This window comes from Salmo salar, chromosome 23 (genome assembly GCF_965601325.2).
Source record: "Salmo salar chromosome 23, fSalSal1, whole genome shotgun sequence".
Classification (NCBI taxonomy): Eukaryota; Metazoa; Chordata; class Actinopteri; order Salmoniformes; family Salmonidae; genus Salmo; species Salmo salar.
In genome coordinates this window covers 35,395,818-35,418,435 of record NC_138313.1, presented here as the reverse complement: position 1 = coordinate 35,418,435, position 22,618 = coordinate 35,395,818, and the positions used below count along the sequence as shown (strand labels likewise).

The 22,618-nt window shown below is 45.3% G+C and overlaps 1 protein-coding gene across 1 annotated transcript in view; it reads right to left on the bottom strand.

The window, feature by feature from the left end:
* LOC106584453 (transcriptional enhancer factor TEF-3) overlaps positions 1–13,044 on the bottom strand; it is a 35,579-nt gene extending 22,535 nt beyond the window's left edge. The window contains exons 1-2 of the mRNA XM_082968249.1: positions 13,021–13,044; positions 12,575–12,917 (exon numbers count right to left, since the gene is read on the bottom strand). Coding sequence (XP_082824375.1) covers positions 12,575–12,917; positions 13,021–13,044 — 367 coding nt within the window. The remainder of the gene's footprint in view (positions 1–12,574; positions 12,918–13,020) is intronic.
* Positions 13,045–22,618: the final 9,574 nt, after the last annotated feature.

The window sequence follows — 22,618 nt, the reverse complement described above, 5'->3', positions numbered from 1 at the left end:
AAAGTCCCTGGGAGGATCCTATCGCATGTGAAAGTGAAGGTCAAGACAGGGGCTAGGGCTACAGAGCCAGGGTCAGGTTCAGACTCAGGACCTCCCCCATGTGACTGCTGTGCTGTGCCCCCTGCACCGCCCCAGCCTCATCCTCAGGAGGGCTCAGTTGTCGCCACTACCCACTCACTACCCAGCAAACCCCTGACCTGGCCATGCCTTCAAGTACTCTCTCTGGAGACAGCAGACAGTGACCCCACTGCAGTAGTACTCACTCTGGAGACTCGGGCATTATCACTTAATTATTCAATCACTGTAAATAAACAACCAACATTTCCACTATCAAATTTGTTATTTTCATATACGGCCTATATGGGTATCCTATACCTTGGGGCAAAGCACTTATCCAACTGTCCATCCCTCCTCCCCTATAACACACATAATTTGTCATCCCAGCTCTGAAAAGCCTTTCTACCCAGTTAGTCGGATGGGGCAAAGCACAACCGGGACCCATGGAAGCCAGGAAATGTTTTCATTGGCAATGCATGTCGAATGACTGCCACACAAAAACCTCCACAATATCCGTGACGCTGTCTTAATTGGCGAGCTAATAACTACAGTGAGTAATAAGCATGACGGCCAGACTATTATGAGAAAAATGCCATGAATGTATGAGGAAATATGAGACACAAACATTCCTCTCGATATAAGAAATTACAAATGGATGAAGAGGATCTATACGCATACTACATAATTAACGGTTCCCCATCTCAGTATGACATTGTTGCCTCTGAAATGGCACTTGTTCAGTGTTGTAGACAGGAAACGCAATACAGTGCATTCGGAAATTATTCAGACCTTGACTTTTTCCACATTTTGTTACATTACAGATTTATTCTAAAATGGATTAAATCGTTTTTTCCCCCCTAATCAATCTACACACCAAACCCCATAATAACTAAGCAAAAACAGATTGTTAGACATTCAGATCCTTTACTCAGTACTTTGTTGAAGCAGCTTTGGCAGCGATTACAGCCTCGAGTCTTCTCCCATTCTTCTCTGTAGATCCTCTCAAGCGCTATCATGTTGGATGGGAAGTGTGTGCAAAGATGTCATCAAGGCAAAGGGTGGATATTTGAAGAATCTCAAATATAAAATATATTTTGATTTGTTTAACACTTTTTTGGTTACTACATGATTCCATATGTGTTATTTGATAGTTTTGATGACTTCATTATTATTCTACAATGTATAAAATAGTCAAAATAAAGAAAAACCCTTGAATGAGCAGGTATTCTAAAACCTTTGACCGGTAGTGTATTTCCATAGGTTTTCCTCTCACTTCATGTAATGATATACTTCAATTTAAAACCTCAACCTGAGAATGAGATTAACATAGCTTTAGGCTGAAATGAGTTGAGTTGTAGCAATGTGTCGAAAGGTCTGTCAATGACCCTGACAGGGCTGATAAACAGGGTGGGGGGTCAGTGTGGGGGGTGGGCTTAGCTGTTTAGGGGCTGATGGGGTGTGGGGGGGCAGCGGGTTCAGTCTTGTCTCTTTTCCCATGTAGTAAATTTGGTCTGGCCGCGAGGCGTGAACTTGGGGAGCAGTTGGAGGTTAGCTGAAAGGCAGACAGACCCGCTGAGAGACTGACGGACAGACGGGGGGTGGGGGGGAGCAGAGTGCATGATAAATCACAGAAATAGCAGCGAACAGAGGGAGGCATAAAGACACACACACACACAACAGGGACAGGTGCAGAATGCCCTGGAGCCGCACAAGACACCGCCGCTACCTTGGTGTTTATTTGTTTCCCTCCCCTCACTCCAGGCACTCAAAGGGTAAACGTCTATTCTGGTATAGGGTTACAGCGGAGCTGCCTTGAACCCCGGTTCCAAGCGCATGCCATTCCTAACGGCCCATCGTGCTCCCTGGCACGCATCACCCGCCCCTGACCCCCGTGGGGAGAAAGGGGCACCTCAGCGCGCCCCCCCCAGCTCTCACCACCCTCCCCTCCCTCCCCAGCCTCTCTTCCCCTAAAACAGAATGTGACACCTGCCCCCTCTCCTCCGTCCCATTATTGCAGGCTTTATAAGGGGTTAGAGTTGATCAGGGGACGGCTGTGAACTCGCCGGGCCCAGATAGCCTAGCATGTGGCTAATGGCTAAAGGAGCTGGCTCAGTGAGGGGAGATGACAGACCTCATCTGAAAAGCACACAACCACGTTTGGACCCAACGCTTTTCCACCACCAGCAGACGAGCTATCGTTATCGCAAGCCATCTGTTAGCAGACGTCTACCAGCAAGACCTAGTGTGTCCTATCAAATCAAAGTTTATTGGTTGCGTACACAGATTTTTTTTTATTTAACCTCTCTAGGGTATGTGGGACGAAATCGTCCCACCTACTCAACAGCCAGTGGAATCACGTGGCGCGATATTCAAATACCTTAGAAATGCTATTACTTCAATTTCTCAAACATATGACTATTTTACACCATTTTAAAGACAAGACTCTCGTTAATCTAACCACACTGTCCGATTTCAAAAAGGCTTTACAACGAAAGCAAAACATTAGATTATGTCAGCAGAGTACCCAGCCAGAAATAATCAGACACCCATTTTTCAAGCTAGCATATAATGTCACAAAAAACAAAACCACAGCTAGATGCAGCACTAACCTTTGATGATCTTCATCAGATGACACTCCTAGGACATTATGTTATACAATACATGCATGTTTTGTTCAATCAAGTTCATATTTATATCAAAAACCAGCTTTTTACATTAGCATGTGACGTTCAGAACTAGCATACCCACCGCAAACTTCCGGTGAATTTACTAAATTACTCACGATAAACGTTCACAAAAAACATAACAATTATTTTAAGAATTATAGATACAGAACTCCTTTATGCAATCGCGGAGTCCGATTTTTTAAAATAGCTTTTCGGCACACATACACACACACACACACACACACACACACACACACACACACACACACACACACACACACACACACACACACACACACACACACACACAAAAGTTTGGACACACCTAATCATTCAAGGGTTTTTCTTTATTTGTCTTATTTTCTACATTATAATAGTGAAGACATAAAATAACACATATGGAATCATGTAGTAACCAAAAAAGTGTTAAACAAATCAAAATATATTTTAGATTATTCAAAGTAGCCACCCTTTGCCTTGATGACAGCTTTGCAGAATCTTGGCATACTCTCAACTAGCTTCACCTGGAATGGTTTTCCAACAGTCTTGAAGGAGCTCATATGCTGAGCACTTGTTGGCTGCCTTTCCTTCACTCTGTGGTCCATCTCATCCCAAACCATCTCAATTGGGTTGAGGTTGGGTGACCTGTGGAGGCCAGGTCATCTGATGCAGTACTCATCACTCTCCTTCTTGGTCAAATAGCCCTTACACAGTCTGGAGGTGTGTTGGGTCATTGTCCTGTTGAAAAAGAAATGATAGTCCCACTAAGCACAAACCAGATGGGATGGCGTATCGCTGCATAAAGCTGTGGTAGCCATGCTGGTTAAGTGTGCCTTGAATTCTAAATAAATCACAGAGTGTCACCAGCTAAGCACCCCCACACAATCACACCTCCTCCTCCATGCTTCACGGTGGGAACCACACATGCGGAGATCATCTGTTCAACTATTCTACATCTCAAAGACTCAATTATGGACAAATCAGACCAAAGGACAGATTTCCACCGCTCTAATGTCCATTGCTCGTATTTCTTGGCCCAAGCAGGTTTCTTCTTATTATTGGTGTCCTTTAGTGGTGGTTTCTTTGCAGCAATTCTACCATGAAGACCTGATTTACACAGTCTCCTCTGAACAGTTGATGTTGAGATTAGAGGTCGGCCGATTATGATTTTTCAACGCCGATGCCGATTTATTGGAGGACCAAAAAAGCCGATACCGATTAATCGGCCGGTTTTTATTTTATTTTTTTTCTTTATTTTTTTTCTTTACAATGTATTTATTTGTTGTAATAATGACATTTACAACAATACTGAATGAACACTTATATGAAATCTTCCCACAGTGATCACAGCTATAAGGTTTCTCTCGTGTATACATCAATAAATACATCAATAAAATCAATTTAGCCTCAAATAAATAATGAAACATGTTCAATTTGGTTTAAATAATGCAAAACAAAGTGTTGGAGAAGAAAGTAAAACTGCAATATGTGCCATGTAAAAAAGCTAACGTTTAAGTTCCTTGCTCAGAACATGAGAACATATGAAAGCTGGTGGTTCCTTTTAACATGAGTCTTCAATATTCCCAGGTAAGAAGTTTTAGGTTGTAGTTATTATAGGAATTATAGGACTATTTCTCTCTATACGATTTGTATTTCATATACCTTTGACTATTGGATGTTCTTATAGGCACTTTAGTATTGCCAGTGTAACAGTATAGCTTCCGTCCCTCTCCTCGCTCCTACCTGGGCTCGAACCAGGAACACATCGACAACAGCCACCCTCGAATCAGCGTTACCCATGCAGAGCAAGGGGAAAAACTACTCCAAGCCTCAGAGCGAGTGACGTTTGAAACGCTATTAGCGCGCACCCGGCTAACTAGCTAGCCATTTCATATTGGTTACACCAGCCTAATCTTGGGAGTTGACAGGCTTGCAGTCATAAACAGCGCAATGCATTGCGAAGGGCTGCTGGCAAACGCACAAAAGTGCTGTTTGAATGAACGCTTACGAGCCTGCTGCTGCCTACCATCGCTCAGTCAGACTGCTCTATCAAATCATAGACTTAATTATAACATAATAACACACAGAAATACGAGCCTTAGGTCATTAATATGGTCGAATCCGGAAACTATCATCTCGAAAACAAAATGTTTTTCCTGTCAGTGAAATACGGAACCGTTCCGTATTTTATCTAACGGGGTGGCATCCCTAAGTCTAAATATTCCTGTTACATTGCACAACCTTCAATGTTATGTCATAATTACGTAAAATTCTGGCAAATTAGTTCGCAACGAGCCAGGCGGCCCAAACTGTTGCATATACCCTGACTCTGCGTGCAATGAACGCAAAATGACACAATTTCACCTGGTTAATATTGCCTGCTAACCTGGATTTATTTTAGCTAAATATGCAGGTTTAAAAATATATACTTCTGTGTATTGATTTTAAGATAGGCATTGATGAATATGGTTAGGTACAGTCATGCAACGATTGTGCTTTTTTTCGCAAATGCGCTTTTGTTAAATCATCCCCCGTTTGGCGAAGTCGGCTGTCTTTGTTAGGAAGAAATAGTCTTCACAGTTCGCAACGAGCCAGGCGGCCCAAACTGCTGCATATACCCTGACTCTGTTTGCAAGAGAAGTGACACATTTTCCCTAGTTAAAAGAAATTCATGTTAGCAGGCAATATTAACTAAATATGCAGGTTTAAAAATATATACTTGTGTATTGATTTTAAGAAAGGCATTGATGTTTATGGTTGGAGCAACGTGTACCTAAGCGATTATATGCAACGCAGGACAGGCTAGATAAACTAGTAATATCATCAACCATGTGTAGTTAACTTGTGATTGTGATTGATTAATGCTAGCTAGCAACTTACCTTGACTTCTTTCTGCATTCGCGTAACAGGCAGGCTCCTCGTGGAGTGCAATGTAAAGCAGGTGGTTAGAGCATTGGACTAGTTAACCGTAAGGTTGCAAGATTGAATCCCTGAGCTGACAAGGTCAAAATCTGTCCTTCTGCCCCTGAACAAGGCAGTTAACCCACTGTTCCTAGGCCGTCATTGAAAATAAGAATGTGTTCTTAACTGACTTGCCTAGTTAAATAAAGGTAAAAAAAAAAACGTCCAAATCGGCGTCCAAAAATACCGATTTCCGATTATTATGAAAACTTGAAATCGGCCCTAATTAATCGGCAATTCCGATTAATCGGTTGACCTCTAGTTGAGATGTGTCTGTTGCTTTTGAACTTTGAAGCATTTATTTGGGCTGCAATCTCTAATGAACTTATTTTCTGCATCAGAGTTAACTCTTGGTCTTCCTTTCCTGTGGCGGTCCTCATGAGAGCCAGTTTCATCATAGCACTTTATGGTTTTTGCAGAAACGTTCAAACTTCTTGAAATTTTCCGTATTGACTGACCTTCATGTCTTAAAGTAATGATGGACTGTCATTTCTCTTTGCTTATTCGAGCTGTTATATAAATTCAGCAAAAAAAGAAACGTCCCTTTTTCAGGACCCTATCTTTCAAAGATAATTCATAAAAATCCAAATAACTTCACAGATCTTCATTGTAAAGGGTTTAAACACTGTTTCCCATGCTTGTTCAATGAACATGCACCTGTGGAATGGTCGTTAAGACACTAACAGCTTACAGACGGTAGTCAATTAAGGTCACAGTTATGAAAACACTAAAGAGGACACTAAAGAGGCCTTTCTACAGACTCTGAAAAACACCAAAAGAAAGATGCCCAGGGTCCCTGCTCATCTGCGTGAACATGCCTTAGGCATGCTGCAAGGAGGCATGAGGACTGCAGATGTGGCCAGGGCAATAAATTGCAATGTCCGTACTGTGAGACGCCTAAGACAGTGCTACAGGACGGACAGCTGAATGTCCTCGCAGTGGCAGACCATGTGTAACAACACCTGCACAGGATCGGTACATCCAAACATCACACCTGAAGGACAGGTACAGGATGGCAACAACAACTGCCCGAACGCACAATCCCTCCATCAGTGCTCAGACTGTCCGCAATAGGCTGAGATAGGCTGGACTGAGGGCTTGTAGGCCTGTTGTAAGGCAGGTCCTCACCAGACATCACCGACAACAACGTCACCTATGGGCACAAACCCACCGTCGCTGGACCAGACAGGACTAGCAAAAAGTGCTCTTCACTGATGAGTCGCGGTTTTGTGTCACCAGGGGTGATGGTCAGATTCACGTTTATCGTCGAAGGAATGAGCGTTACACCGAGGCCTGTACTCTGGAGCGGGATTCGATTTAGAGGTGGAGGGTCCGTCATGGTCTGGGGCGGTGTGTCACAGCATCATCGGACTGAGCTTGTCGTCATTGCAGTCAATCTCAACGCTGTGCGTTACAGGGAAAACATCCTCCTCCCTCATGTGGTACCCTTCCTGCAGGCTCATCCTGACATGACCCTGCAGCATGACAATGCCACCAGCCATACTGCTCGTTCTGTGCATGATTTCCTGCAAGACAGGAATGTCAGTGTTCTGCCAGCGACGAGCCAGAATCTCAATCCCATTGAGCACATCTGGGACCTGTTGGATCGGAGGGTGAGGGCTAGGGCCATTCCCCCCAGAAATGTCCGGGAACTTGAAGGTGCCTTGGTGGAAGAGTGGGGTAACATCTCACAGCAAGAACTGGCAAATCTGGTGCAGTCCATGAGGAGGAGATGCACTGCAGTACTTAATGCAGCGGGTGGCCACACCAGATACTGACTGTTACTTTTGATTTTGACCCCCTCCCCCCTTTGTTCAGGGACACATTATTCAATTTCTGTTAGTCACATGTCTGTGGAACTTGTTCAGTTTATGTCTCAGTTGTTGAATCGTATGTCCCTGCAAATATTTACACATGTTACGTTTGCTGCAAATAAACGCAGTTGACAGCTGAGTTTATATTATTCTGCCTTCTATTCTTTTGGCCAAGCGTCTTTTGATTTGGTGACATCCATTGGCTGTTTTGTATAGCCACAGCTAGCGTGTACTATGATGTCCTACTTCTTTGTTGGTGGTAAAACATGAAATAGAAAATTATGCAGTTCAGCCTCATTGTTGGAAAAGAGTGATGCAATAATGCTGTTTATCTTCTGCCATTCTTCTTAAGCCTGCATCAAGCATTGCCTTTTCACACCGCTTCAACCTTAAAATTAGAGGTTTATGGAAAGCCTATCCCTGACTGGTTCAGTTCTTGATTGGAGTTTGGCTGGATGTGAAATGGTGGTTGCGTACACCTTAACCTGTTATGGCTAGGGGGCAGTATTTTCACGGCTGGATAAAAAACATACCCGATTTAATCTGGTTACCACTCCTACCCAGTAACTAGAATATGCATATACTTATTACATATGGATAGAAAACACTCCAAAGTTTCTAAAACTGTTTGAATGGTGTCTGTGAGTATAACAGAACTCATTTGGCAGGCAAAAACCTGACAAGGTTTCAGGCAGGAAGTGGCCTGTCTGACAAGGTGTCGTTCTTCTTGTCTCTGTTTATTGAAGAGTGAGGATCTTAGCTGTCCCGTGACACTTACTACGGCTGCCATAGGGTCTCAGAAGGCGGTAAAAAGCTGAATCGTGGCTTTGCAGGCTCTGGCTGAAACAAAGTAGCGCGTTTGGGTAGTGGCTGGTTACAGTACTGTGAGACTCAGGCTCGTGCCCGCATCGACCGAAAGCTTTGTTTACTTTCCTCAGTTTAGCTAAAAGGAGATTCCTGGTCGGAATATTATCGCTTTTTTACGAGAAAAATTGCATAAAAATGGATTTTAACTTCTTCGGCATACAGGGAAGTGTTCGGAATTTCGGATGACTGATGTGCCCAAAGTAAACTGCCTGTTACTCAGGCCCAGAAGCTAGGATATGCATATAATTGGTAGCATTGGATAGGAAACACTCTGACGTTTCTAAAACTGTTAAAATAATGTCTGTGAGTATAACAGAACTGATATGGCAGGCAAAGACCCGAGGAAAGTCCATCCGGAAATGTATTTCTTTTTTAGGTCACAGGCCATTTCAATGCTAGCCTATGGGATATACACATAGACAGGACCCAGATTGCAGTTCCTATGGCTTCCACTAGATGTCAGTCTTTAGACAGGGTTTCAGGCTTGTTTCTTGAAAAATGAACAAGTAGTGTCTCAATAGAAAAGTAGTCTTGTTGGCGCGTGAATGAGGTGCACGCTCTTCGTTATTTATCTTCCCTATTGAACATACTATTCTCCGTCTTAAATATGATTGTTTATTTAGATATTAGAGTACCTGAGGATTAATTAGAAACATCGTTTGACTTTACAGGTAACCTTTTGGATTCGTTTGTATGCATGTTGAACGAGTGGATTACTGAGATCATTGGCGCCAGCTAAACTGACTTTTTTGGATATAAAGAAGGACTTTATCGAACAAAACGACCATTCATTGTGTAGCTGGGACCCTTGGAATTGCAAACAGAGGAAGATCTTCAAAGGTAAGTGATTTATTTAATCGCCATTTGTGATTTTGTGACGCCTGTGCTGGTTGAAAAAGTATTTTGATGTGGGGCGCTGTCCTCAGACAATCGCATGGTATGCTTTCGCCGTAAAGCCTTTTTGAAATCTGACAACGCGGTTGGATTAACAAGAAGTTAAGCTTTTAAATTATGTATGACACTTGTATTTTCATGAATGTTTAATATTAAAAAAATTGTATTTTGAATTTCGCACTCTGCAATTTCACCAGATGTTGTCGTAGGTGTCCCGCTAGCGGTTCATGCGCCCTAAGAGGTTTTAAGGAGGACAGTACAGTAAGAAGGCAAGAGACAAGTTGGCACAACTACTACGGCGGAGTTAGATGCATTAAACCTTCATAGAGAGGCAGCCTCAGCACTGGCTGCACCGGAGAGCTTGGTCAAAGTGCCCAGATCCTTCTGTTGCTTGGGAGAGACATCATCAGAGTACATAAAGTGAGACAACAAATCAATGGACCACACAATGCCCCCTTTGCTCAGAGACTCGACTTAGGCTGGGTCCTAGTGGGTGAAGTATGCCTGGGAAACGCACACAAGCCAAATCGTGAACAGCTTCAAAACAAATGTATTGGAGAATGGCCCTCCTTCCTCCCATCATGTCACATCTACATTCATCTGAAAGAAAAGGTGAGCTCTAGATTGTTTCTCCCATACATTCAAGGAAAGCCCTATTCACAAAGCAGCTGAAGACAAACTTGGACACACAGTGTTTAACAGGACAGAGAACGACAACAAGAGAGCTCTCTCCATTGAGGACACAGTCTTTTTAAACACTATGGACAAAGAGTTCCACAAAGACAAGACACACAGCTGGGTAGCTCCTCTCCCCTTCAGAGTACCCAGGCCACCTCTCCCGTACAATCGCACACAGGCGCTCACCCGTCTCACCTCTACACCGAAGCCTGGACAAGAAGCCTGAGATGAAAGAGCAGTTTGTCACCTTCATGGAGAATATATTCCTAAACAACTATGCAGAGCCAGCACCCACACCCACTGAAGGATGGAGAAGAGTGTTGGTACCACCCGACCTTCGGGGTCTACCAGTCGGGTCAGATCAGGGTAGTTTTTGACTCTAATGCACAGCAGTATGGTCTCTCCCTCAACAACATGCTGCTCACAGGCACAGACCTAAACAACAGTCTTCTGGGAGTTCTCATCCGCTTCAGGAAAAAACATGTAACAATAACGGCAGATACCCAACAGATGCTTTATTGTTTTGTTGTGAGAGATCACAGAAACTACCTGAGAATCTTATGGTACAGAGACAATGACATCACAAAAACATAATTGAGTACAGGATGAAGGTCCACAACTTCGACAACAGCCCATCTCCTGCCGTCACCGTCTACGGGCTCAGGCGAGCCGCTCAAGAAGTTGAGCAAGACCACGGAGCAGACACTGGACAGTTCGTGGAGAGACATTTCTATGTGGATGATGGGCTCAAGTCTCTACCCACAGACAGAGGCCATCGACCTGTTACGGAGAACTCAAGCAGCACTCGAGTCAAACCTGCGACTGCAAAAGATTGCATCAAACAGTGCGACTGTGATGGAGGCACTAGAAAACTGAAAAATAACAAAACCGTTTGACATAGAAACACCGGATTTTCAGCTGTTAAAAAAAAAAAACAGTTTAAAGATGAAATTATGAAAAAATGTAATAACTTTCCACCCATGAGGCCACAAGAGGGCGATTTTGGGTTATTTGACTGCAGGAAAGGGTCCTCAGTTACAATAAATGCGGCCGCAGGATTTGCGGTTTCAGTCCAGTAGGGTTTCTTGAGAGCCTTAGCGTTGTTGGCTTGGGGGGGAATATAGAGAACATGGCAGTGGTGATGACCGAAGGCAATTCGCTTGGGAGGTAATGCGGTCGGCATTTGATGGTGAGATATTCCAGATCGGGAGAACAAAAGGACTTCCTGTACGTTACCACTATCACACCATGAGTTATTAATCATGAAACATATTCCTCCACCTTTCTTTTTCCAGGTCACTTCATGGCTTTCTGAAGGGTCTATAAGCACTCCATAGTACTAACAGCATTTTATGGTAGAAAAAACAATCCTTCTACATTGCGTATGTGTCACGCCCTGATCTGTTTCACCTGTCTTTGTGCTCGTCTCCACCCCCCTCCAGGTGTCGCCCATCTTCCCCATTATCCCCTGTGTATTTATACCTGTGTTCTCTGTCTGTGGCCAGTTTTGTTTTGTTTCGTGAAGCCTACCAGCGTTCTGCCCTCTGTTCCCGTTTTTCCCGGTTTTGACCTTTTCTGCCCGCCCTGACCCTGAGCCTGCCTGCCATCCTGTACCTTTGCCCCACTACTCTGGATTATTGACCCCTGCCTGCCTTGACCTGTCGTTTGCCTGCCCCTGTTGCTGTAATAAACACTGTTACTTCGACACAGTCTGCATTTGGGTCTTACCTGAAACGTGATAGTATGTCCGAAACACATTGCTTATCTAAATATTTTCCCTTATCATGGCATATAACTTTTTTTCTTCACCTTTATTCCAAAATGTTAATTGGACTGCAACACTTAAAAGCCAATGACGTAACATAGGTATGAAGGCCAACAAGAAATTAAGTAATGTATGTCTGACAATGAGATATGGCAAAGCGGGGTAAATAACATGCCCTCACCATAGTTATGTAATCGAATAGTGCGGTAGGTAACCTAGCGGTTAAGAGTGTTGGGCCAGTAATCGAAAGGTCACTGGTTCAAATCAAGGCACTTAACCCTAATTGCTCCTGTAAGTCGCTCTGGATAAAAGCGTCTGCTAAATTACAAAAATGTCAATGAATACTAGTATAGTACAGAAATGGCTGAGGGAGAGAGGGAAGGTGAGCGGATTTGGTCAAGTATCAATCAGAACGTGAGTAGCAGCATGGAGAGGCGTGTGACATCCATGGTGCCATCACACGCTACTCAGCCACGTGGACGGAGGGGAGGGACAGCTGGGCAGAAACCCAGCATGTTGTGTGAACCAGAGTGCTGTGAGTGGTGGTGGTAGTGAGAGGGTGTGTGGAACTATGTGTGTACTCTGGGATACTGCCATTTATCACTCACAACTCATAAGAAGTGTGTGTGTGTGTGTGTGTGTGTGTGTGTGTGTGTGTGTGTGTGTGTGTGTGTGTGTGTGTGTGTGTGAAGTAAATGTGTGTATACGTATGTAGGCCTTATTTGTGAGGGAAAGTGGTCAGTGCAGATACAACTGGCATATCTTCAATTTCAAGGTCCATGAGAGTGTATGTACATGAACGTTTGAGGGGACAGCATATAGTCAGTCATCATATAAAACCAGGGAATAGATGGGAAAAGGGTTGGGCGTACCATACATCTTTCCCTCGTCGGAGAGGATGATCTTCCTGCGTCCGCAGGGCGGGTAGATGGACAGGGCCTCATGGAAGCTCTGTTCGATGTCAGGGCTCCACACGCCCTCCGCATCGTTCTCCAGAGCCTTGTCCAGAGGCTCGTTCAGCTCCTCACTGCTGCCCCCAGGGGAGGGGGCTGGCACCCACTCCGCAGACGTGGTGGGGGCAGGGGGGGACCACAGGACAGGGCTGGGGTTGGAGGGATCGTGGGGGGTAGACCCAGGAGGGGGAAGGGGGTTGGGGTGGGATGTAGATGGTGTCTTCCAGGGGCCAATGACAGGACAAGACAGGGGAGAGTGATCCTGTGAAAGCAAAATACATAAAATTGAGGTCAGGTGAGGTTGAGTCAAGGAGAGCTGGTTAGAAGAATGTTAGGCCAAGAACAAGAGCATAGGAAGGCAATACCCATCGTAAACAGTGAATGACCATATGATATGCTTTTAAGGATAACAAGGATTGCTTTCAAATATTTATTATGCTGCTAAGTATTTGATACTTTGAATTGTCTTGGTATCCATAGTTATGTACTATGTATGATAAGCTATTCCCATGCTAAAAACTTGCTAGATCTCCCTCAAACAAGACGTTCAAACATCAAGAAACTTCCTGGTAAAATTAAGATGAAACAAAAACCACAAAATTCTGGTAATTTGACGTCAGCCCAAGGAGGTCGAACTATCTAGGAAAGCGATAGCTATGTCAGCGGAGTGTGGTCATATGAAGAGCGGCGTGCGCGCAAATGCTATGAGATCTTAGATCACATCAGTGGGGAGTTGCTAATACTACTTGGATAAAGCACCTCGGATCAGAAATTAGATTATGGAGCCATGAAAACAAACAGCATGGCACCTAGAGGCCAAGGGCTGAGGAGATGGCCGAAGAGATGGCCGAAGAGAGGGCTGAGGACAGGGCTGAAGAGAGGGCTGAGGACAGGGCTGAGGAGATGGCCGAGGACAGGGCCGAGGAGATGGCCGAGGACAGGGCCGAGGAGATGGCCGAGGACAGGGCCGAGGAGATGGCCGAGGAGATGGCCGAGGACAGGGCCGAGGAGATGGCCGAGGACAGGGCCGAGAAGATGGCCGAGGACAGGGCCGAGGAGATGGCCGAGGACAGGGCCGAGGAGATGGCCGAGGACAGGGCCGAGGAGATGGCCGAGGACAGGGCCGAGGAGATGGCCGAGGACAGGGCCGAGGAGATGGCCGAGGAGATGGCCGAGGCCAGGGCCGAGGAGATGGCCGAGGAGATGGCCGAGGAGATGGCCGAGGAGATGGCCGAGGACAGGGCCGAGGACAGGGCCGAGGAGATGGCCGAGGAGATGGCCGAGGAGATGGCCGAGGACAGGGCCGAGGAGATGGCCGAAGAGATGGCCGAGGAGATGGCCGAGGAGATGGCCGAGGACAGGGCCGAGGAGATGGCCGAGGACAGGGCCGAGGACAGGGCCGAGGAGATGGCCGAGGACAGGGCCGAGGAGATGGCCGAGGACAGGGCCGAGGACAGGGCCGAGGACAGGGCCGGAGAGAGGGCCGAGGACAGGGCCGGGGAGAGAGGGCCGAGGAGAGGGCCGGGGAGAGGGCCGGAGAGGGCCGGGGACAGGGCCGAGGACAGGGCCGGGGAGAGGGCCGGGGAGAGGGCCGGGGAGAGGGCCGAGGACAGGGCCGAGAACAGGGCCGAGGACAGGGCCGAGAACAGGGCCAAGGAGATGGCCGAGGACAGGGCCGAGGGAGAGGGCCGAGGACAGGGCCGAGGGAGAGGGCCGAGGGGACGGCAGAGGAGTAACTAAGTCAACAGACTGGGAAATACACTAAACTGGGATCTCAAACACACCGCCATGGACATTTTCAAATACTTTATCTGTGCTCGATTGAGCTTGCCTGGCTTAATGGACCAATAGAATAGTACCAAAACTGTAAACTCCGCCCATCTGGCAGTCTACAGGCAAGCTGAAGCAAACGTTCAAAGTATGTGAAAGATTTCAAATAGTATTTGAACCCAGGTTGGGGATAGACAGACACTTGGTCAGACATATCAAGGAGGAGATCATATCAGGGTTATTTTGAGGCTCAATCATCTCTATCTATTTAGGCAATTACACTTCGAAACACTCAAGGAAATGATCAGGCTAGATGTTTGAGAACTGGTCAGGACATTGTGTCAGGGAAAAACTCTAGCTCTACAAATGTCTCATCACAAGAAACGGATGAGTCTCAATCATTGTTTGTGTTCTTCCAGAGGCAATCTGGGCTGCCAATTGCCAATTAAGGCTATTGACATTGTTAGTCAGTATGAGGCATGATTTGTCTGGTTGTATTCGGCCCTTCTGTTCGCCACAGTGACAATATTTAAAGCACATTTCCTGAAATTCTACACATTTAGCCATGTGGCTGAGATAACATTTGCTGTTTTAAGTTTACACTGAAAATATTTTTCAATTACGATTTACTGTTTGGATAAAAAAATGCTTAGGAAGCCCGCCCATTACTTTTCTGTGCAGAAAAACCCTGAGTGAGTAACGATCTCCATCCAGCCAGTCACCCTCTCTTCCTCTGAGCTCCCTGACGTACCAATGGGCTTCCCGTAAATGAGTTGGCCAGTTAACCATACACGTACACACACAAACGCACACACATGGCCGAGATAACTAAAATACACAAACACACACGAGACAATGTATCTATTCAGAGGCCATGGGGCAAACTGACCACACACAGATCAACATCCATACACAAACAACAGGTAATGACCCTCACACTCCCTCTCTATTTATTTTTTTATTTAACCTTTATTTAACTAGGCAAGTCAGTTAAGAACAAATTCTTATTTACAATGACAGCCTAGGCCCTATTGTCTGTTTCTCTCTCTCAGTCTCTCACTCCCTATTGTCTGTCTCTCTGTTTCTCTCTCCCTCCCTCCCTCTCGCTCTCTCAATTTTTGCTCTCTGTTTTTCTCTCTCTGTTTCTCTTTCCCTCCCCCCCTCCCTCGTTCTCTGGACTCTCCATACTGAACTATAGTTTAGTGAGTTAACAAAAGAACCCAAGAATGTACAGGCTACATGGACACTATATTAACCTAATTGAAAAACCTGAACAATGGGGATAACACTACAGAGGGGTATACCACAAAGCAGGATCAATGAATTAGCCAGCTAACTTTGATAAACAACCAGAAATAACTGCAAATGTTATGGTTCATTAAGAAAGCTAAACTTAAATATGTGTTTATCATTGTTGAGTAAACTGGATCATTCCCATTTCAAACGTAACTTTTTATTTTTTAGAAAGATATGTCAGAATATTTAGGCAAGTTAGCTGGCTAACTAATTGATCCTGCTTTATAGCACCCCTCTGGTAGAATTCATACCATGTCTCGTTACCGTTGACTGACCCTAAAGAAGCCCTGAACTAAAGCTCTGTCAAGCACACCATACTGAAATGAGTGTGACAGTGTTTACTCCAATCAGTTTGTTTAGGGTGGGCTTTCTGGAATAGTTCTGAAACTTGTTGTAATGGAATATCTGTCTTGGCCAAACCCCTGCTAAGGCCTTGTCATAATAACACCAAGTAAAACAACTGAGGAGGGCAAACTTACACTGTAGAGCCCCTTTCTTTGCTCTGGTGGTGAACCTTTAACTTTTTAAATAAGGGGTCTATGGTGAAATGGTCTTTGTGGTCATTGTATCTTTGCTGTGCTTCAAGAGAGTATGTTTCATAACTTTGCTCACAAAGTAACTTGGACTAAAGGACAACTGTAATTACAATGTAATAGTCCAACACTGATAAGGAAAGAGAATGTTTAGAGCAGAGCGAGAGCTGTCAGAGCGAGAGCTGTCAGAGCGAGAGCTGTGGGGCATTAGCCATTAGAGTGCTGGTTAGGTTCCTAAGTCAAAGTGTCCAGCAGGGTTAATTGACCTAAGCCCCTTAAACCAGGCTGCCCCTTCCACAGCGCCCTTATCCCCTACCTCGGCCCCTCTCCCCTGGGCCTGCTCAGCGGGATAATCCCCCAGCTGGTGCTGCGCTCAGGGGCCCCTTCCAGACACACACATACAGACGCATACATGCACTTTCATTATGAAAACAGAAATACACATAGGCCCACCTATTCAAACTATTGTGTGTTGCCGCCCCCCCCCCCCATCCATAAGAGGTAACAGCTTCATCAGTTTCCCCCTGGCACCGGTGCCCACAGCCCACTCAGTGTGCTGTAGGTTGGGAAGGTCTATGGGTTGCAGGGGGCACCAACTGAGGGCCACGCCAGAGAGGGTTGGCAGTTGGAGTCGTGTATGGGGGCAGCAGAGAGGGGGAGGGGCTCCGCTGGACACAATCTCCTCTAATCAGGACCGGAATGTAAAGCTTGAAAACATACTCTCATATAACGCCATGGCCGTCATCCCAAATGAAAACATACTCTCATATAATGCTATGGCCGTCATCCCAAATGAAAACATACTCTCATAAAACGCCATGGCCATCATCCCTAAAGAAAACATACTCTCATATAATGCTATGGCCGTCATCCCAAATGAAAACATACTCTCATAAAACGCCATGGCCATCATCCCTAAAGAAAACATACTCTCATAAAACGCCTTGGCCATCATCCCTAAAGAAAATACTCTCTCATATGATGATCAGGAATCAGGCTGGGAGGGGAGTGGAAAAGCATCGGGAGAGAAAGGAACGTATTTGTATGGCATGTTTTCTGCTGAGAGCACATGGTCTCTGACACGGTGTCCCACTGTGTTGCCCTGAAAGGAGCAGAGCAACTTTGCTCTCTGAATCAACACACACACACACACACACACACACACACACACACACACACACACACACACACACACACACACACACACACACACACAGACTCATGTACACACACACACACACACACACACACACACACACACACACACACACACACACACACACACACACACACACACACACATCAGAGGGGAAAAAAACTCTAGATCACCTGTACTCCACACACAGAGACGCGTACAAAGCTCTCCCTCGCACCCCATTTGGTAAATCCGACCACAACTCTATCCTCCTGATTCCTGCTTACAAGCAAAAATTAAAGCAGGAAACACCAGTGACTTGGTCTATAAAAAAGTAGTCAGATGAAGCACATGCTAAGCTACAGGACTGTTTTGCTATCACAGACTGGATCATGTTCCGGGATTCCTCCGATGGCATTGAGGAGTACACCACATCAGTCACCCACAGTGACTGTGCATACATACCCCAACCAGAATCCATGGATTACAGGCAACATTCGCCCTGAGCTAAAGGGTAGAGCTGCCGCTTTCAAGGTGTGGGACTCTAACCCGGAAGCTTACAATAAATCCTGCTATGCCCTGCGACGAACCACCAAACAGGCAAAGCGTCAATACAGGGCTAAGATTGAATTATACTACACCGGCTCCGACGCTCGTCTTATGTGGCAGGGCTTGCAAACTATTACAGACTACAAACGGAAGCACAGCCGCGAGCTGCCTAGTGACACGAGCCTACCAGACGAGCTAAATCACTTCTATGCTCGCTTCGAGGCAAGCAACACTGAGGCATGCATGAGAGCATCACCTGTTCCAGACGACTGTGTGATCACGCTCTCCATAGCCAACGTAAGTAAGACCTTTAAACAGGTCAACATACACAAGGCTGCGGGGCCAGATGGATTACCAGGATGTGTGCTCCAGGCATGTGCTGACCAACTGGCAGGTGTCTTCACTGACATTTTCAACATGTCCCTGATTGAGTCTGTAATACCAACATGTTTCAAGCAGACCACCATAGTCCCTGTGTCCAAGAACACAAAGGCAACCTGGCTAAATGACTACAGACCCGTAGCACTCACGTCTGTAGCCATGAAGTGCTTTAAAAGGTTGGTAATGGCTCACATTAACACCATTATCCCAGAAACCCTAGACCCACTCCAATTTGCATACCGCCCAAACAGATCCACAGATGATGCAATCTCTATTACACTCCACACTGCCCTATCCCACCTGGACAAAAGGAACACTTATGTGAGAATGCTATTCATTGACACCATAGTACCCTCAAAGCTCATCACTAAGCTAAGGATCCTGGGACTAAACACCTCCCTCTGCAACTGGATCCTGGACTTCCTGACGGGCCGCCCCCAGGTGGTGAGGGTAGGTAGCAACACATCTGCCACGCTGATCCTCAACACTGGAGCTCCCCAGGGGTGCGTGCTCAGTCCCCTCCTGTACTCCCTGTTCACTTACGACTGCATGGCCAGGCACGACTCCAACACCATCATTAAGTTTGCAGACGACACAACAGTGGTAAGCAGGTTGAGAGCTTCAAGTTCCTTGGTGTCCACATCAACAACAAACTAGAATGGTCCAAACACACCAAGACAGTCGTGAAGAGGGCACGACAAAGCCTATTCCCCCTCAGGAAACTAAAAAGATTTGTCATTGGTCCTGAGATCCTCAAAAGGTTCTACAGCTGCAACATCGAGAGCATCCTGACTGGTTGCATTACTGCCTAGTACGGCAATTGCTTGGCCTCTGACCGCAAGGCACTACAGAGGGTAGTGCTTTCGGCCCAGCACATCACTGGGGCTAAGCTGTCTGCCATCCAGGACCTCTACACCAGGCGGTGTCAGAGGAAGGCCCTAAAAATTGTCAAAGACCCCAGCCATCCCAGTCATAGACTGTTCACTCTACTACCACATGGCAAGCGGTACCGGAGTGCCAAGTCTAGGACAAAAAGGCAACAGTTTTACCCCCAAGCCATAAGACTCCTGAACAGGTAATCAAATGGCTACCTGGGCTATCTGCATTGTGTCCCGCCACCCACCACCCGTCAACCCCTCTTTTACGCTACTACTACTCTCTGTTCATCATATATGCGTAGTCACTTTAACCATATCTACATGTACATACTACCTCAAATCAGCCTGACTAACCGGTGTCTGTATGTAGCCTCGCTACTGTATATAGCCTGTCTTTTTACTGGTGTTTTATTTCTTTACTTACCTATTGTTCACCTAATACCTTTTTTGCACTATTGGTTAGAGCCTGTAAGTAAGCATTTCTCTGTAAGGTCAACACCTGTTGTATTCGGCGCACATGACAAATAAACTTTTGATTTGATCAGAATCAAAGACATTGCCCACCTTTATTATATGTAAACACCCCAACCCTCCATGTACCTCCACTAACCCAACACCTAACCCATAATGAAAATCCTACACTATATTCCAGTCATACCTCATAATAATCACATAGGGTACAGGGTTAAAGGTCAAGAGGGAGACTGGTCTGCATGAGATCAGTCCAAGATAATCCCTAAAGAGAGATGTTCACTTCTGGCTAATATGAACGTATACTACTACAGCCCGATGACCTGTTGGACATACAGTATGTACAGCCTAGAGAGGAGGATGGTTGGTAGAGTTGGTGGGGCTTGGAGGCCAGGGGATTTGTTTGTCCTGTAGGACTCATATCTAGGACATTATTCTGCTCTGTCATGCGAGTGGTGGAGGAATGCTCGCTATGTGGGATGAGCACACTGAACAGTCTCCTCAGCACAGGGCCAGTCTCAGGGCAGACACACACACACACACACACACACACACACACACACACACACACACACACACACACACACACACACACACACACACACACACACACACACACACACACACACACACACAAAATGAGTTTTGATAAATTGATTACAATGTCGCAGTCACAGACACAAGGCACACAAAGCAAGTTAGCAATACCTTTCACTCCTAACCTCATCATTAGTAGGCTAATGTATGGTAAAAACAGACAAGGACAGAGTGAACCCAGAGACCCCAAGACAGAAAAACAAAGAAGTGAGGAAGGGTAAAGAAAATCAACATCCCTTAGCTGTCATACATTAGTTTTAAGAGAGTGCACTAAAGGGTGTGTGCTTTTCCCCTACCTGTCCATGCCCCCTACCTCTTCCTGCCCCCTACCTCTTCCTGCCCCCTACCTCTTCCTGCCCCCTACCTCTTCCTGCCCCCTACCTCTTCCTGCCCCCTACCTCTTCTTGCCCCTTACCTGTCCATGCCCCCTACCTCTTCTTGCCCCCTACCTGTCCATGCCCCCTACCTCATCTTGCCCCTACCTGGCCATTCCCCTGGCCCAATCCACCTGTTGCTTCTGTGGAATACACACCCTGTCCCTTGTCCCGCGGGAGGACAGACTATCACACACACCACTCTAACCCTGCACACGGACCAAAAATACTCCCTCACACACCACAGCACCACCATGACCAGCAAATCTACACAGTTTATCCACTCACTCCACTACCAAACCCCATGTGTGTGTGTGTGTGTGTGTGTGTGTGTGTGTGTGTGTGTGTGTGTGTGTGTGTGTGTGTGTGTGTGTGTGTGTGTGTGTGTGTGTGTGCCGATCGTCTCTCACTGCCCACACACAATGCACACAAACACACATATGCCAGGTAGCAGTGGTTGGATTGGTGACTCGAAAACAACATACCAAGTACCTTACATCATGAACCAAGCAAAAATAAAATGATGCTTAAATGTGGACGTTTTAAAACTCTAGAAAAACGTTAGCCTGATATACAGTAAATACATTTTGCTTGGACACAGATACAATACACAGTTAAACACATTTTGTTTATGTAACAGGCATTCTATAAATGTATGGTATGTGGACTTTTCACACAATATATTAACATGTATGATCATGGGAACTAATGTCATAGGCTTATAACAAATAAAATAAAAAATATTAATAACGAATACCAATAATAATAGCCTAATCATAATAACCATAATTAAAATGCACATTAAGTATATTTATTGAGTATAATATATCTCATGTATTATATGACTAGTAATAACTGTAGTTATTATTAGTATCAGTCATTCATAGTTGTTATTATTAATAGGCTGATATTTTATTTTATGGCACAAAAAAACTCCAAAACAATTCATACACATGTGGCTATTACTTCGGAAACATTCTCTGACATTCTGACATGTGACATTCTCAAAAATGATGCAATTGAAACAGCTATTTCGTAAACATATTAGTCGCCTCACCCAGACGAGCGCTAATATTTAACTGCGTGCCTATGACGTTATTAGTTTCCTTTAAAAAGTTCCGGCCGAAACGCAGGAAGTAGTGCAGGGATAAAAATGTGGGAATTCGAGAGAAAAATGTCAGAAATGTAAAGAATGTTTACCTCGTACAGTGAATGAAAGCGTGTTAGAAACAACGTAACCAGCAGACAACTGTACATAGAATACAACTGACCAGTCTAACGCTGAAACAGAAAGTTTGGTCACCCACAATGTACTGCTTTTTAAAGAACACTGATGTATGTTCACTTACAAAACAAATAGACAGAATATTTTGGAAACTTACCTGTTGAAGGTCAAGCAACAGACAATGCCGGTGGGTGGGTCAGGCAGGGAAGTGGAATTTTTGGGGCAGGTTTCTGTGAAGAAATATCAGTATTTGTACCCCCTTGGAAGCGCTATGGAGGGCTGGAATTTCAGGAATTAGCTGTGGTATGACATGAAGCCTGGAAGGCAGAGAAAAAGACGAGGGGAAAGAAGGAGGCAGGACTGACCGGTCAACATGTAATGAGGGAGGGGGATCAGAGGGGAGGGCCAGGGCTCCGAAAAGCAAAAGAAAGCCAGCCTCGGAAGGGAAAAAGGAAATCCATCAAGAAAAACGGGTGGATTATCATTGCCGCTGTAAGGAGAGGGACAAAGGGACAAAGCTATTGCGAAACCTTATCAGCCCTCTTATAATTATCTAAAGTTGTGAAATAACCCTAAATAAAGATTTAAAATACCCCTATTGGCTATTTTATTTGTTTATATGACACTATTCGAATAATACGTGGTATAAATAGTACACATTACTAGGGTTTTACCTATAACTAGGCCGTGTACTTAAAAACAATGTGTAATGACCTTTGGCAAAATATGTTTAGCATAATGATTTTTCGTTCGA